This window comes from Bos mutus, chromosome 21 (assembly GCF_027580195.1).
Source record: "Bos mutus isolate GX-2022 chromosome 21, NWIPB_WYAK_1.1, whole genome shotgun sequence".
NCBI classification, from domain to species: Eukaryota; Metazoa; Chordata; class Mammalia; order Artiodactyla; family Bovidae; genus Bos; species Bos mutus.
Genome location: NC_091637.1, coordinates 13,885,206 through 13,900,514, shown reverse-complemented (window position 1 = coordinate 13,900,514; position 15,309 = coordinate 13,885,206). Strand labels below are relative to the sequence as shown.

At 46.5% G+C, this 15,309-nt stretch overlaps 1 protein-coding gene across 1 annotated transcript in view; it reads left to right on the top strand.

Moving 5' to 3' along the window:
* ST8SIA2 (ST8 alpha-N-acetyl-neuraminide alpha-2,8-sialyltransferase 2) overlaps positions 1-15,309 on the top strand; it is a 74,262-nt gene that overhangs the window by 33,406 nt on the left and 25,547 nt on the right. Inside the window, exons 2-3 of the mRNA XM_005891574.2 lie at positions 9,037-9,099; positions 11,310-11,438. Coding sequence (XP_005891636.2) covers positions 9,037-9,099; positions 11,310-11,438 — 192 coding nt within the window. The remainder of the gene's footprint in view (positions 1-9,036; positions 9,100-11,309; positions 11,439-15,309) is intronic.

Sequence of the window (15,309 nt, the reverse complement as noted above, 5' to 3'; positions counted from 1 at the left end):
GGAGCTGTGACTTCAGGAAAGCCTTCCTCTGGCAGTAGAAGCTTATCTCCACCAGAAGGATGTCATCAGGAGACATATGGCAAAGATGCTACGTGGAGGGGCATTTTGCTCCAAATATCCTAGAGAAGACTATTCAGGAAATCAGTCCTGAATGTTCATTGGAAGGACTGATGCTGAAGGTGAAACTCCAATACTTTGGTCACCTGATACAAAGAACTGACTCATGGAAAAGACCCTGATGGTGGGAAATATTGAAGGTGGGAGGAGAAGGAGACGACAGAGGATGAGATGGTTAGATGGCATCACCGACTCGATGGACCTGTGTTTGAGTAAGCTCCAGGAGTTGGTGACAGACAGGGAAACCTGGCGTGCTGCAGTCCATGGGATTGCAAAAAGTCGGACATGACTGAGTGACTAAACTGAACTGATCCTAGAGAACAAGGTAGGAAAGCATAGCTCACAGGTCAAATCTGGGCAGCTACCTATTATCATGTGCCTCTCAAGTCAAGATGACTTGACTTTTTCTAAAAACAAGCACTTATTTATTTATATATTTGGCTGTCCTGGGCCCCAGCTGTTGCATTCAGGACCCTCGATCTTCATTGCAGCGTGTGGGATCCCCAGCCGTGGGATTTTTTAGCTGTGTCCTGGAGATCTTTAGTTGCATGGGGGATCGCAACCAGGGATCAAATCCAGGCCCCCACCCCTACACTAAGAGTGCGGAGTCCCAGCCCCTGGATCACCAGGGAAGTCCCTGCATTTTCAAAAGGTTTCAAAAAGTCAAAATAAGGATAACATCAAGTTCTTTACAATGTGTCACACGCTGTTCTACATCTCTGCATTTATTAGCTCATTTAATCTCTACAGTCACTCCATGAACAAACGTAAGCCTGGAGCAGTAGTCAAAGATCACACAGCTAATGATTAGTTCAGTTAGAATGCAGACCCTGGGAGTCTTATCTCAGAGCTTGTACCCTTAACTTGCTTCCCCTTATGACAAGTTCTCCAGCACTGTTAGGGTGGATAGAGTGTAAGTCTAGGAGAGACATTCAGGAAACACAGTCTGGCAAGTTCACTAGAAAGAAGCAAAGGGACAGAGTTTCTGTTGGGAGGGATGAAAAAATCCTAGAGATGGTGATAGCTGCACGATCTTAAGAACAGACTGGATTCCCCTGAATTGTACACTTAAAAAGGACAAAATGGGAATTTTGTGTTATGCACAAAAAAGCCTTTGACTGTGTGGATCACAACCAACTGTGGAAAATTCTTAAAGACATAAGAATACCAGACCACCTTACCTATCTCCAGAGAAACCTGTATGCAGGCCAAGAAGCAACAGTTAGACGTAGACATGAACAACTGGTTCAGCACTGGGAAAGGAGTACATCAAGGCTGTATGTTGTCAGCCTGCTTATTTAACTTCTATGCAGAGTGCATCATGTGAAATGCCCAGACTGGATGAATCACAAGCTGGAATCAAGATTGCTGGGAGAAATATCAAGAACCTTAGATATGCAGGTGATAGCACTCTAAAGGTAGAAAAAGAGCCTCTTGATGAGGATGAAAGAGGAGAGTGAAAAAGTTGGCTTAAAGCTCAACATTCAGAAAACTAAGATCATGGCATCTGGTCCCATCACCTCATGGCAAATAGATGGGGAAAAAGTGGAAACAGTGACACTTTTATTTTCTTGGGTTCTAAAATCATTGTGGATGGTGACTGCAGCCACGAAATTAAAAGATGCTTGCTCCCTGGAAGGAAAGCTATAACAAACCTAGGCAGCATATTAAAAAGCAGAGATATCGCTTTGCTCACAAAGGTCCGTAGAGTCAAAGCTATGGCTTTTCCATTAGTCATGTACAGATATGAGAGTTGAACCATAAAGAAGGCTGAGCGCTAAAGAATTGATGCTTTGGAATTGTGGTGCTGGAGAAGACTCTTGAGAGTCCCTTGGACTACAAGGAGATCAAACCAGTCAATCCTAAAGGAAATCAACCCTGAATATTCATTGAAAGGACTGATGCTGAAGCTGAAGCTACAATACTTTTTCTACCTGACGCAAAGAGCCTACTATTTGGAAAAAGACCCAGATTCTGGGAAAGATTGAAGGCAGGAGGAGAAGGGGGTGACAGAGGATGAGATGGTTGGACATGACTGACCCTAGATCATCCTTTTCCTTGCTTTTTGCCTCGCCATGTGTCTGGGGCACCACATACTTAGGTGTCCTTGGATGGCATCACCAACTTAATGGACATGAGCTTGAGCAAACTCCAGAAGATAGTGAAAGACAGGGAAGCCTGGTGTGCTGCAGTTCATAAGGTTGCAAAGAGTCAGACATGACTTAGAGACTGAACAACCACCACAAAAAGAAAAAGCCAGTTTAAAAAGCACGCTTGGAGCCTGTTGGGAGCTCTCACTCCATGTGACTGGCGCTAAATCATCCTTTCCCTCACTCCCTCCTCACTGTGTGTCCTTGGAGGAGCAGCAGGCAGGAGCCCCAGTGGTTTCTGTGCACAGCATTCAGTATCCTTCCGAAACTGTGAGGGAGGAAGCAGTCATCTGCAAATTCATGACTTGTGCTTCAGTTTAATCTTCTGTTCTCAGGACTAATCAGCTGTTTAAGTTGGGTCCAGACTCTTAATTAAAGCTGTCAGCTCTTGAAAGTTCATTTACCGAGCCTGACTCTCCAGTGAGAAACCAAGGATCTGGGAGATTCTAATACAGCAATGAGACCCCAACACACTAGAACGTGACCTCACCTACACACAGCTGGGCTTGGATGAAGAGGCTAAACAGAAACACAGTTTTCAGGTTTGCTCATTGCTTTTCACTGAAAACAAATCCAACTATGCATGGTATTCTCTTGTAACATGCTATTTTTATTTATTATCTTAGCTACTGCTTGGAAAGAGTATTTTGTTTGTGGTGGAAAGTAGACTAACTTCTCAAAATGTAGCGCTTTGGAGTAATCAACCTCCATAGTAACTATGGCTGAGAATATTGGGCAGGTCACCTGGACAGTGGTTGTTTTATTGAGTACTTTATAGTGTGCAAAGTGCTTTCCCATATATTTTTTTCACTTGGATGATCTAAGCCTCTTTGTCTCTATGATTTCAGAAGTTGATTAATTATCTTTAGCAGATTTTTCTCACCAGATCATCTTCTTCTGTCACTCAACCAAGCAGGTCTCAGCATTCCCCTGTCACAAGGGATGCAGGCTTATTTTAATAACAATAGAGGCCAAACCTAGTTAGAAAAAAAAAAATCCCTTGCCAATTCATGCAGTTCATTTTGAGCCAAACATCTGCAGCCTGAGTTTCTTTGAATGACAGTATGCCCCATTCTCTGGGTATCTGAGAGGTGGAACAGTGTCTTGCACAAGTATAAATAATATGTGGGAACACACTATGCAAGCTACTGGGAAGACTTACGAAGAAAAGTCCCAGTTGAACAAGGTACTGTGCAAGGCTAAGAAGGTGAACAAGACAGGCTCTCCCTGTTTTATTATAAGATTTATTATTATTTAATAATAATAGATAATAATATCTATTAATATATTATATATTAATACATATAACAATATCTATTATTTAGATAATATCTACAATAATAGTTTATTGTTATTTAAAATAATAATAATAGGCCAACAGATCGGGAAATGGCTGCTGTTGAAAATGGTGTTTTTTGTGCTCCCAGATCCCAAGAGAGGTGGCAGGCCACGTCATGCAGGCTGCAGGGAGTAGCCCCAGCTCCCTTAAGAGGCAGAGGAAGGGGGAGCTGTGGACAAAAGCCTTTATTGTGGTTTGCAGAGGAAGCAAGGGTGAGGCTGGGTGAGCAGCTTAGGACTGGAGTTTTTGATAACTTCAGCTGACCATGGGGCATAGGAGCTGACCCTGTGTGTCTGAGATAACTATAATCCCTGGGTTTATTAAACCAGATAGATGCATAGAAGTCCAGTACCTAGCTCTAGGTTGATTTTGGCAGGTGGATGGTGACCCAGGGTGTAAGATCCCAAAGAGGGAGGTGATGGGGCAGGGGAGGGGTTGGGCTCCAAATTGGTTGGTTTGCATTTGAGAGATGCCCTCCCAGGCCGGTGGTTTACTATCTCTAGGAGTCTGCTAACCCTGAGAGAAGCTGCCCCTCCAAAGTCAGCAAGCCCCCAGATGTCAAAGCATTAGATAAAATAAAAGACATGGTTAGTGCACGCCACCCAGGGGCTTCCACTCTAGTGTGGCGAGCAGCCAAGGAAGCGGAAGCCCGAGCCAAATCTCGAGACCTTGGTTCCTTCAACTATAAGAGGAGGAGTTTAGACTAGATAAATGACAACATTTCTTTCATGTCCCTATCTGTGATCCCATACAATAATTAAATATGAAAAAGGTGACAAATGGTGTAGCGGAACGCTTTGGGAGGAGAAGAGAAAGGTGGCTGAGAATTGAAAATTGGGTTTTGAGCAGAAGCACAGGTGTTGAGCTTGGAGTTTGGCATGGGGTTGGGCTTGGGAAGGTGGTGGAACGGTTGGCTGGTGAGGGAGAGCAGGGGCGGGATTCATCTCAGAGGCACCAGGTGGAAGACAAGAGTCTGAGCAGAGGTTCTCAAGTGGAGGTAATTCTGCCTCCCTGCCCCAGGGGACAACTGGAGGCATTTTTGGTTGCCACAATTTGCGGGGTGTGGGGAGGGCTGCTCCTGCCTTAAAGCAGGTAGAGGCCAGGGATTCAGCTAAACACACTACAGCGTACAGTTAGCTGCCCCGACACCCAACACCAACCCTGAAACATCAGTAGTGCTGAGGTAGGGGAAAGCCAGGATTAGAGGAAGTTTTAGTATGAAACCCCGGAGAAGGGAAAGGCTACCCACTCCAGTATTCTGGACTGGAGAATTCCAGGGACTGTATACTCCATGGGGTCACAAAGAGTCGGACACGACTGAACAACTTTCACTTACTTTCTTAGAATGAAAAAGTGCATGGTTTGTGGCCTGAGTGCTTCTCATAACCTGGCCTGGAGGCAAGAGAAGAGAAAGATGGTAGGAGGCAGTTGTATTCAGCATTGCATCCTCTCCAAACCCCTGGTTACAGTAAACCAGACAGATACCCAAATGCAGGGTTCCCCTCACCTGGAGCCCTCTCATATTCCAAAAAGGACGCTGGAGAGAGTTTGTTGAGCTTTGTTGTTTGTATAAGCAGAATTTTAAATTTTTATGAAGTCAAATCTGTCTGCATTCCCTCTTAGGGTTTCTTCTTACACTTCTGAATTTTAGAAGTCCTTCACATTCACTCCTCATACCTCATCAAGATTTGATAAATATTCTCTTCCATCTTCATACCAATTTCATATGGATCGCCTTCTTTAAATATTTAACTCTTTAATTCAGTCTTTTCCAGAGGTGCTACAAGAGTTCTTGGTGATAATGTAAGATGATTCTAGGAATTCCATTGATAAATATTTTTGGGGGTAATGGTTTTGTGTTCTTTTCAAATGAGTATATATTCATGATATGAAACCCATATTTTAACCTGGGGCGTTGCTTAGGTTAAGAAGTTTTAAAAAGATGAGTCAATTTGAAAACTTGAGTATATAGTAGAATTGGTGATAAACAAAATATGGCAAACTGCTGATAGGAATAGGAGCATTATTACAGTCTGAGAAACACTAGTTAAATCCACTTGAAATTTCTAAATCAGGGAACACTTAACCTGATTTCCCTCCAACTCAACTCCAGATTATTAATCAACTACTTCAGACCATTTATCGAATTTCTCATTGATAATAATTTTTAAAAAATAATACATCAGTTCTAGACAATCTTTTCGTTCCATTAACCTTTCATTAATCTTGAGCTATGACCACACTTTTAATTACTATACTTGACTTAACATTTGGCCCAGTGACCCTTCCCTCCCGACAAGGAGTGCTGATTTTGAAAACGGGGGTCAGGGTCAGGGCATGGTGAAAGGTCAATGACTTGTAGACAGCAGCATGCCCAGGAGAGCCCCTGGGCTCTGACCTAAGTATAATAGATTATGATTGCAGGCCGGAGCTGGCCAGGTAGTCCTAGACCCTTGAATTAGAAGTGCGAGTGCTCTGCCATCCCAAGGGGAAATGAAGAGAGACAAGAAAGAGATATTATGCATTGATTGCAACGTGAGGAACCAATGATACTCTGTGCAATTAAAAACTAGACTGAGTGTGGTGAAATCTGAGACCTGAAGGGAGGCCTGGAATGAGGCACTGGGTGAGTCATAGCACCCTTCCTGCTGCTGCTCATCCGGCTATGAGGCAGAATGATTCTTATTGCAAACAGTGTCGAAAAGACATTTCAATCTATCAGGAAAACATAAACACACAAGCACGCACATACACACACACACACACACACACACACACACACACAATGTTATATCTACAAGTATGTGAATCCTAAAGAAATTTAGGATTTCCCATTTCAAACTTAAAACCAGTGAGGAAATAGGCATTGGCTTCCCCCACAGAGTTCCTGTTAAATCAGTATTCTTTAAATACACAATGATTTTGCAATGATTTTAATTGTTTCTTTGAAGTATACCAGCACCTTGGCTGAAGGTCTAGATGGAACTTTTAAAAAATGAGAAAAGTATGAAAAACATCTCCTTAAACCACATATCCTACAAATCAGTGGGGGAAATTATTTAACCATTAGTCTTGATCTTGGGTGGCCTTGCCCTGCAACGGCCTGGGTTCCCAGCCAGAGATTGAGGCCAGGTCATGGTGGTGAAGGAAATGGCAACCCACTCCAGTAATCTTGCCTGGAGAATTCCATGGACAGAGGAGCCTGGCAGGCTACAGTCCATGGGGTTGCAAAGAGTCAGGCATGACTGAGCAACTCTCACTCACTCACTCACAGTGCTGAAAGCACCAGATCCTAGCCACTAGACCAGTGGTCAGTGACCAGGGCCCCGGCCTTCAGCTTTGCAGAAAAGAACTCCCACAAAGACAAAAATAGTGAAGCAAGTCAAGTATTATATTAAGAAGACAAAGAATTACGGTACATGTGGATAGACACATGGGTGGACTCGGGGAGAAATAGAGTCGCTGAGTCACACCCTCGTGGCAATTTGAATTACTTCTATGGGACATTTCTTCTGGGTTTCCTTTGGCCAGTCATTATGATTTGCCTGGTTCACAGTCTCTATCTGATACACCTCAGGATTCTCCCATGTGTGAACATGCATCTCTTAGCCAGGATGGATTCTACCAAAAGGGCGTCTGGGTAGAACCTCCCTTAACACGACTCCCCTTTGGCCTCCAAGGAGCCTTTTCTGTGCGTGTGTGGTCAGGAAGGTCTCCTGACTTCAGGAATGAAACTTGTGGTCTGAGCAGGGCCCAGGCTCCTCTCTTAATTGTCCTGCTACTCTCATCTTGGAGTTTCAGTCAAGAGGGAATGAATCCAATAGCTTTGCCCTGGGTGGGGGAGGTCCATCTGCCTCCTGCCTCAATCTCACATACAACTTTTAAAAACACACACAGAGTACAAAGTGGGCTGAATACCAAGGCAGAGATTTATCTCTCCCCTGATCCAGTGCAACTGGCAAAGGAGGGTGAAACTTCATGGCCCTATAGCCCCCACCCAGAGCAGAATGTGACAGAACTGAAGAGTCGGTGAGACTGGAAAGGGCCTTAGAGTGCTTTGACGCCCACAGCTTATCCTCCAGAGGAAGAAGCAGAGGACACTAATACTTACCCATCTCCTGCTCCCCACAAAGTGACACTGCTATTATTTTTCCTGCCACCAAAAAGCAAATCATTTTCACATTTGGTTGGAGGCACTGGTGGCGTCAGTCTCGCTGCCTCTGTTGAACTTCTGAGATCTTAACTTTGGACACAATGTGGTGGACAACATCTCACCACAAGTTGTTGTTGCTGTTCAGTCACATTATTCAGTCGTGTCTGACTCTTTGTGACCCCATGGACTGCAGCACACCAGGCTTCCCTGTCCATCACCAACTCCCGGAGCTTGCTCAGACTCATGTCCATTGAGTCGGTGATGCCATCCAACCATCTCCTCCTCTGTCGTCCCCTTCTCCTCCCGCCTTCAATCTTTCCCAACATCAGGGTCTTTTCCAATGAGTCGGCTCTTTGCATCAGGTGGCCAAAGTGTTGGAGCTTGGGCTTCAGCATCAGTCCTTCCAGTGAATATTCAGGGCATAATTCCTTTAGAATGGACTGGTTTGATCTCCTTGCTGTCCAAGGGACTCTCAAGAGTCTTCTCCAACACCACAGCTCAAAAGCATCATTTCTTTGGCACTCAGCCTTCTTCATGATCCAATTCTCACATCTACACATGACTGCTGGAAAAATCATAGCCTTGACTATACAAACCTTTGTAGGCAAACTGATGTCTCTGCTTTTTAATACACTGTACAGGTTTTGTCATATCTTTTCCTCCAAGGAGCAAGAGTCTTTTAATTTCTTGGCTGAAGTCACTGTCCGCAGTGACTTTAGAGCCCAAGAAAACAATCTGCCACTATTTACACTTTTCCCCCATCCGTTTGCCATGAAGTGATGGGACTGGATGCCACGATCTTTGTTTTTTGAAAGTTGGTTTTTAGGCCAACCTTTCCACTCTCCTCTTTCACTTTCATCAAGGTAAGTGAAAGCAAAAGACGAAGGGCAGATGCTGAGTCAGGCTAGAGTTAAGGCTGAGTCATGCTACAGCAGGGGCTGAGTCGTGCTAAAGCATGCTAGCCTATGGGGTTAACCAGAGGGGATGAATCCCAGAGGAGTCTGTCTCGAAGTCAGGTGAAATTCTCAAGTGGAAACCTAGGTGGGAATTGAAACAGTGCTCAAGTGGGAGGCAGGAAAGGACCTGAGGTCAGCTTCCCCCTCAAAGGCTTGGATTTGTGGCTAGATCAGGATGCTGTCCATTCTGGAGAAGCCCCGGCGAGAATGCATCCTCCCTTTGTACTTCTTCAAGGTGGGCTGCAGGAGCTCTCGGCAACTGAAGAGGGCTTTGCAAAAAAGAGCTGGATTTATAAATAATGCATTTCCTTTGTCTTGCAGGAATTCTGGAGGCAGAGGTACAATCAGATCAGCTGTGAACAGCTTACATAGCAAATCTAATAGGTTTGTAAATTAGATTTTGTGTTCATTTGTTTTTGCTGTAAGGCAGCTATTAATCTGCTTCTCCTCTTTGCTGGATGGTGCCTTTCTTACTTAGCAAATAGATCTGTTTCGTTTCACTTTGGCTTTGCATTTCTCTAATCAGTGTGTGTAGGGGGGTGGCGGGGAGCTGTTGATAGAAGAGCCCAGGAAATGGCCCCAGTCTAGAGGCTGCAGAGATGGAAAATTCAGATGGGTAAGAGTCTTTCTGAAAAGGAGCCCACCCGCTTGGAGGCACTTGAGCCACCAATGAGCTTATTCATAACTTGAATTTTTGCCAAATAATGGAGACTCTGAAAGGAATCAGGATTTCCACCCCATTTCAGGGGGAGAGATTAAGATGGAAAATAGAGCACTCAGAAACTTTGTTGAGACCTCTTACAAATATTTAGGAAGTCATCTCAGAACTGTTAACCTTGATTATTGAAAGTGAAGTGAAAGTCACTCAGTCATGTCCCACTGTTTGTGACCCCACGGACTATTCAGTCCATGGAATTCTCCAGGTCAGAGTACTGGAGTGGGTAGCCTTTCCCTTCTCCAGGGGATCTTCCCAACCCAGGGATTGAACCCAGGTTTCCTGCATTGCAGGCAGATGAGCCACAAGGGAAGCCCATGATTATTGAAGGTGCACTCTAAATCTAAAAGAGTGTTTCCCCAAATGACAGTCTTTGGCCAGAGGACAGCTTAATGCTGGAGAGTGAGAAAATGCTTTACAAGCCAACAGACCCAGGCTTGCCACTGGCTATGGTTGGACCATGCCTAGACCCGATTCAGAGAATATCTTCCTCTTCCACACCCTCTTTCTGTAAATGGGAAAACTGAGGCTCAGAGTGATAAAGTAATTTGCCTGTAGTCTCATAGCTTGTGAAATCTTTCCACTACACCCTCTGCCTCTGTTTATGAAAACAGCAAAAATTGCAAAGGGTCAGGTCTTCTGTTTGCTTTGATAGCTCCCTTTAGGCCTGTCAGCTGGAGGAATACTCAAAACCCTCGAATTTTATGTTCTCTGCCAAAGTTGCATGTTTTTTAATCTCTGACAAGTAGTATCAGCCAGAGGAGTCAGAAGTTTTGGGAATGGAGGTATGTGGGGAGAAAGCGAGTCCCCCAAATAAATTTCTTCTCTACCTACAAAAAGCAAAATAGAGCCCTGGGTTTAGACCTGTTAAAAGGATTTCATCTCTTTTAGCATGGCTGTTCCAAGGTAAATGCAGAGGACATAGATGTTTGGTTTGAATCCTTTCAAGCTCCAGAATTTGGCATCACAAATCCACTTGTCATTCTAACTGAGAGAATGTGCTGTCAGGACACACAAAAGGAACTTGCAATGTGACCCACATGCATCACAGTGGTTCCCGCGCTGCCTTTAGAGATGTAATTGTAACCTGGTTTCTTAGAAACCCACTAGCATAGATTTCCAGCAGCTGAATTCAAGCAGGTCCTGTAATGCCTGAGTCAGGTGGGAAGATGGTGGTATGCACCCAGAATTATGTATGAGTGGCCTCAGGCATTCAGAGCCAGCCAGCAACTTCATCTATCCAGGCTCCCCTAGAGTCAAATTCAAATTCAGCAACCACTTATTTATTGAGCATCTGCTATGTTAGACCATTGGGGAATGCAGAAACGAGTGAGGGAGGTCCCCTGCCGCCAGTCTAGTGGGGGAGAGAAACAGAACACGAATAACTCTGGAACAAGGCGGGTGTTTGAAGAGGCATCTTGCAAACGAGGGATAATGAGATAAGGCTACATCCCATTGCCCCAGTACGAGTTTTTGTTTTCCTCTTTATTAAGTTTGCAAACCGTCTTATGATAAAAACGAGGTTGTTAATGCAAGTGCTCTGCAGAGTTTTGCAAAAGTGGCTTGAAGAAGGATTACTGTTCCGACAGTGACTGCTAAGTTTCACTCAGAGGAAACGTGGGTGGGAGAGGGAGAAAGATAGTTTATTACCCCCTTTCCTGTCTCCCAGAATATATGTAGGTTATACCTGAGGGAGAGAGTTGGTGCATTCTAAAAGATAAATAGACTTCCTTCCCTTCCCAGGTAATAACTGCAATTTTGCTCCTCCGAAGAAGTTTACATTCAAGCTCGTGCAAAAACAAAACGATTAGGCTTGTCATTGGCTTGCTAACAGATCATGTCTCCCCTCTTCCCCTTTTTTTCTCCCCCCCACTTCCAGAGCTGAAGTTGTGATAAATGGCTCCTCGTCGCCAGCTGTTGTTGACAGAAGTAATGAAAGCATTAAGCACAACATCCAGCCAGCCTCGGCCAAATGGAGACACAACCAGACGCTCTCTCTGAGGATCAGGTAGTGGTAATTACCTCTAGGACAAGAGACAGACTTGGCCTTCTTCGGCACAAGCCAGCAAATTGCCACTCTCCATCACCTAAGCAAGTCAGAATAGAAATAAAATGTTTACCTCCAGCCTAGGCAGGTTTCATCTCTAAGCGATCAATTGGAAATAAAAACCCGAGACAAGCCCAGCAGCCCAACATGTGTGTGCAGCGACTGGAGTGGGGAGGGGGCAGGAGCAGCCAGCTGATGTCCTGGGTTTGGAAGGAGCGAGGCTCTGGGTCAGCAGCAGAGAAAGCCTGGCGGGGGTAGGGGGGTGGGCACAGAGATCACAGATGGCTTCCTTCCGGAGGAGCCTGAAGCAGCAGTCCTTGCTGCTTCCATCATCCATCCCCAGCTTTCAGCGGCGAGGGTCCTCCCGTTTGCCTCTGGAGAGTTGTCCCCTCCATGGTCCTTGGGTCAGCAAGGACATGACATGATGTAAATTAAATGACATGAAAATAAAAAGTCACATCCCAGCAGCAGGTGACCCAGGAGCTGACGGGACACCTAACCACAAAGGGAGGGTCTGTTTAACCAAAGAGCGGCTCTTGTCTTGATCTTAAAAAAAAAAAAAAAAAAATTGATTCGTTGATTTATTTTTGGCTGTGCTGGGTCTTCATCGCTGCGCAGACTTTTCTCCGGTTGCAGTGCATGGGCTTCTCATTGCGGTGGATTCTCTTGTTGCAGAGCACAGGCTCTAGGGCACGTGGGCTCAGTAGTCGCCGTGTGTGGGCTCAGTAGTCGCCGTGTGTGGGCTCAGTAGTCGCCGTGTGTGAGCTCAGTAGTCGTGATGCAGGCTCAGCTGCCCCTTGGCATGAGGAGTCGTCCCAGATCTGGGATCAAACCCGTGTCTCCTGTGGATTCACCACCACTGGGCCCCCAGGGAAGCCCCTCTTGTCCTGATGTTTACGGAGCAATGTTTCCAGAGCGGTGTGGTCACTGTTGGGCGGTGGGAATGGGGAGCTATGGGGAGGGATTCCAAGGTCAGCACAGTGGCCACTTGGCTTTGACAGAGCCGCGGTACACCCGGCACAGACTGGTCAGTGTAGCCCAACCATTGCCTTGCAGATGTTGTGCTGGGAGCTGATGTGAATCAGACATGCTCGTAGGAGACACAAGTGTCACAGAGCTAGAGCATGGCAGTGAGATGCTGGCAATGGGCAGCGTTACCTCATAGAAATAGATAGGGAAAGCTCCTACTGAGCTGAGCGCTTCATTTTGTAAGGGGACTAAGAGGGCCGGCCAGGAGAGACCTTGCCAGGAGCAGTGGGTTTTGAGGGATACGTAGGAGTTTGCCAGGCATGCCACGCTGCTGCCTGAAGTCTGGTGTCTGTGCTCAGCGTTGCTGGAGCACCCCTTGGGACGAAGGGAGGAGGGGATGCTGGTGTGGTAGCCAGGACCAGGCGGGAAAGCTCTGACATCACAGGGAGAAGGCTGAGAACAGGGGGCAGGGGCCCGGTGATCAGCCTTGACCTTAGCCACCGGAAGGGCCACCACGAAAAGTGGGGAGCTGCCCCCTTCAGGTGCCCCCACCCCCTGGTTCTTGAAGCTTGGCTTTGGGACCTGAGGAGGTGTGGGGAGTAGGGAGGATTAGCTGGAAGGGCTGGCAGCTGAGAAAGTGCCTGAAGGAGTGGACCCCTGTCACCTCCCTTCTGCCTCCCTCATTCAGGGTCTCTTCTGAGGTCCCCGTGATGGGGGGCCCAGCCTTCGTCTTACACCCCAGCAGCTGCCAGCCTGCCCTTACTGACCCCTGGTCAGCGGCCCTGGGGAGCACTAGGCCTGAGGCTGCTGTAACAAATTTCCACCAACTTGATGACTTCAGACAAAAGAAAATGCATTCTCTTACTGTTCTGGGGGCCAGAATTCTGAGCGTGGCCTCTGAAGGCTCCAGGGGAGACTCTGTCTTCACCCCTTCCAGCTTCTGCTGACTCCAGGCGCTCCCCATCGTGTGGCCGAGCCGCTCGTCTCTGCCCCGTCTTCACAGAGCCTTTCCCTCTGTGTCCGTGCGTCCCCTCTCCTGTCTCTGATAAGGGCACTTGTCATTGGATTTAGGCCCAGCGGGGTAATCAAGATGACCTCGAGATCCTTAATTTAATTACATTTGCAAAGATGCTGTTTCCAAATATACCACCTCGCAGTTCCCAAGGGTTAGAAAAGTGAAAGTGAAGTGAAAGTCGCTCAGTCGTGTCCGACTCTTTGTGGACTGGACTATACAGTCCATATAGAATTCTTTAGACCAGAACACTGGAGTGGGTAGCCTTTCCCTTCTCCAGGCAATCTTCCCAACCCAGGGATTGAACCCAGGTCTCCTACATTGCAGGCGGATTTTTTTTGCCAGCTGAGCCACAAGGGAAGACCAAGAACACTGGAGTGGGTAGCCTAGCCCTTCTCCAGCAGATCTTTCCCACCTAGGAATCAAACCAGGGTCTCCTACATTGCAGCCGGATTCTTTACCAACTGAGCTAGTTAGGAGCTGGACATATATTTGGTCTGGGCTGTGCTGTGCTTAGTCATTCAGTTGTGTTTGACTCTTTGCTGCCCCATGGACTGTAGCCTGCCAGGCTCCTCTGTCCATGGGGATTTTCCAGGCAAGAATACTGGAGTGAGTTGCCATTTCCTTCTTCATGGGATCTTCCCAACCCAGATATTGAACCCAGGCCTCGTGCATTGCAGGCGGATTTTTTGCCAGCTAAGCCACAAGGGAAGTCCAAGAATACTGGAGTGGGTAGCCTAGCCCTTCTCCAGCGGAACTTCCCAACCCAGGAATCAAACCAGGGTCTCCTGCACTGCAGGTGGATTCTTTACCAGCTGAACTACCAGGGAAGCCCCATATATTTTGGGGAGCCCCTATTCACCCCAGGCTTCCCTGGTGGCTCAGATGATAAAGAATCTGCCTGCAATTGAGGAGACCTGGATTCCAGTCCTGGGTGGGGAAGATCCCCTGGAGAAGGGAATGGCAATCCATTCCAGTATCCTTGCCTGGAAAATCTCATGGACAGGAGCCTGGTGAGCTACAGTCCATGAGGTCTCAGAGTCAGACATGACTGAGCAACTCTTTCACTTTCATTCACCGCAGGGTGGCTCAGTGGTAAAGAAACTGCCTGCCAATGCAGGAGATGCAGGTTTGGTTCCTGGGTTGGAAAGATCCCCTGGAGAAGGAAATGGCAACCCACTCCAGTATTCTTGCCTGGCAAATCCCACGGACCTGACAGGCTCCAGTCCACGGGGTCTCAAGAGTCGGGCACGACCGAGTGGCTGAGCACACATGCGAACCACCTGTGAATGAAAACTTTCTGCCAGAACAAGCCCACCTGTGATCTCCACTTGCCCTTTCTCCCACCACCGGGTAGAGAAAAGGATATCCCCACCCCTTTGGAGAAGAACAGACTGTGGCCTTCGTGGGGAGCCTGCAAGCACACAGCCACCTCGGCAGGAACAACGTGCCTTCACCCAGCGGGGAAAAGGATCTCCTTCATCTTCCTTCAATTAGTCACCAACATTATTCATAATAAAGATTCTGTGAGTGATTTGGAATGCTGTTTAATAATTGGTAGTAATTTCTCATAATTAGTTAGAAATTAATTCAGGCACAGAGGAGTTTCTCTATGGGCTTTCTGGGGGCTCTTTGCTTTTAAATACTCTGGGGTAAGCAATTGCAAAGGTTTCAGCGATTTCCAAGCCATATTAGTTTGTCACTTGCGTCATCTTTGGTAAAGGTTCAGTAAATAAAAACAATGCCTCTGTTTTCCATTAGGAGATAGAAATTATTCATCAAGGGTGGTTTCCCATGCATGAAAACGCAAGATTCAGGTCATTAATAAGGCAAAACCAGTGGAAATAGAGC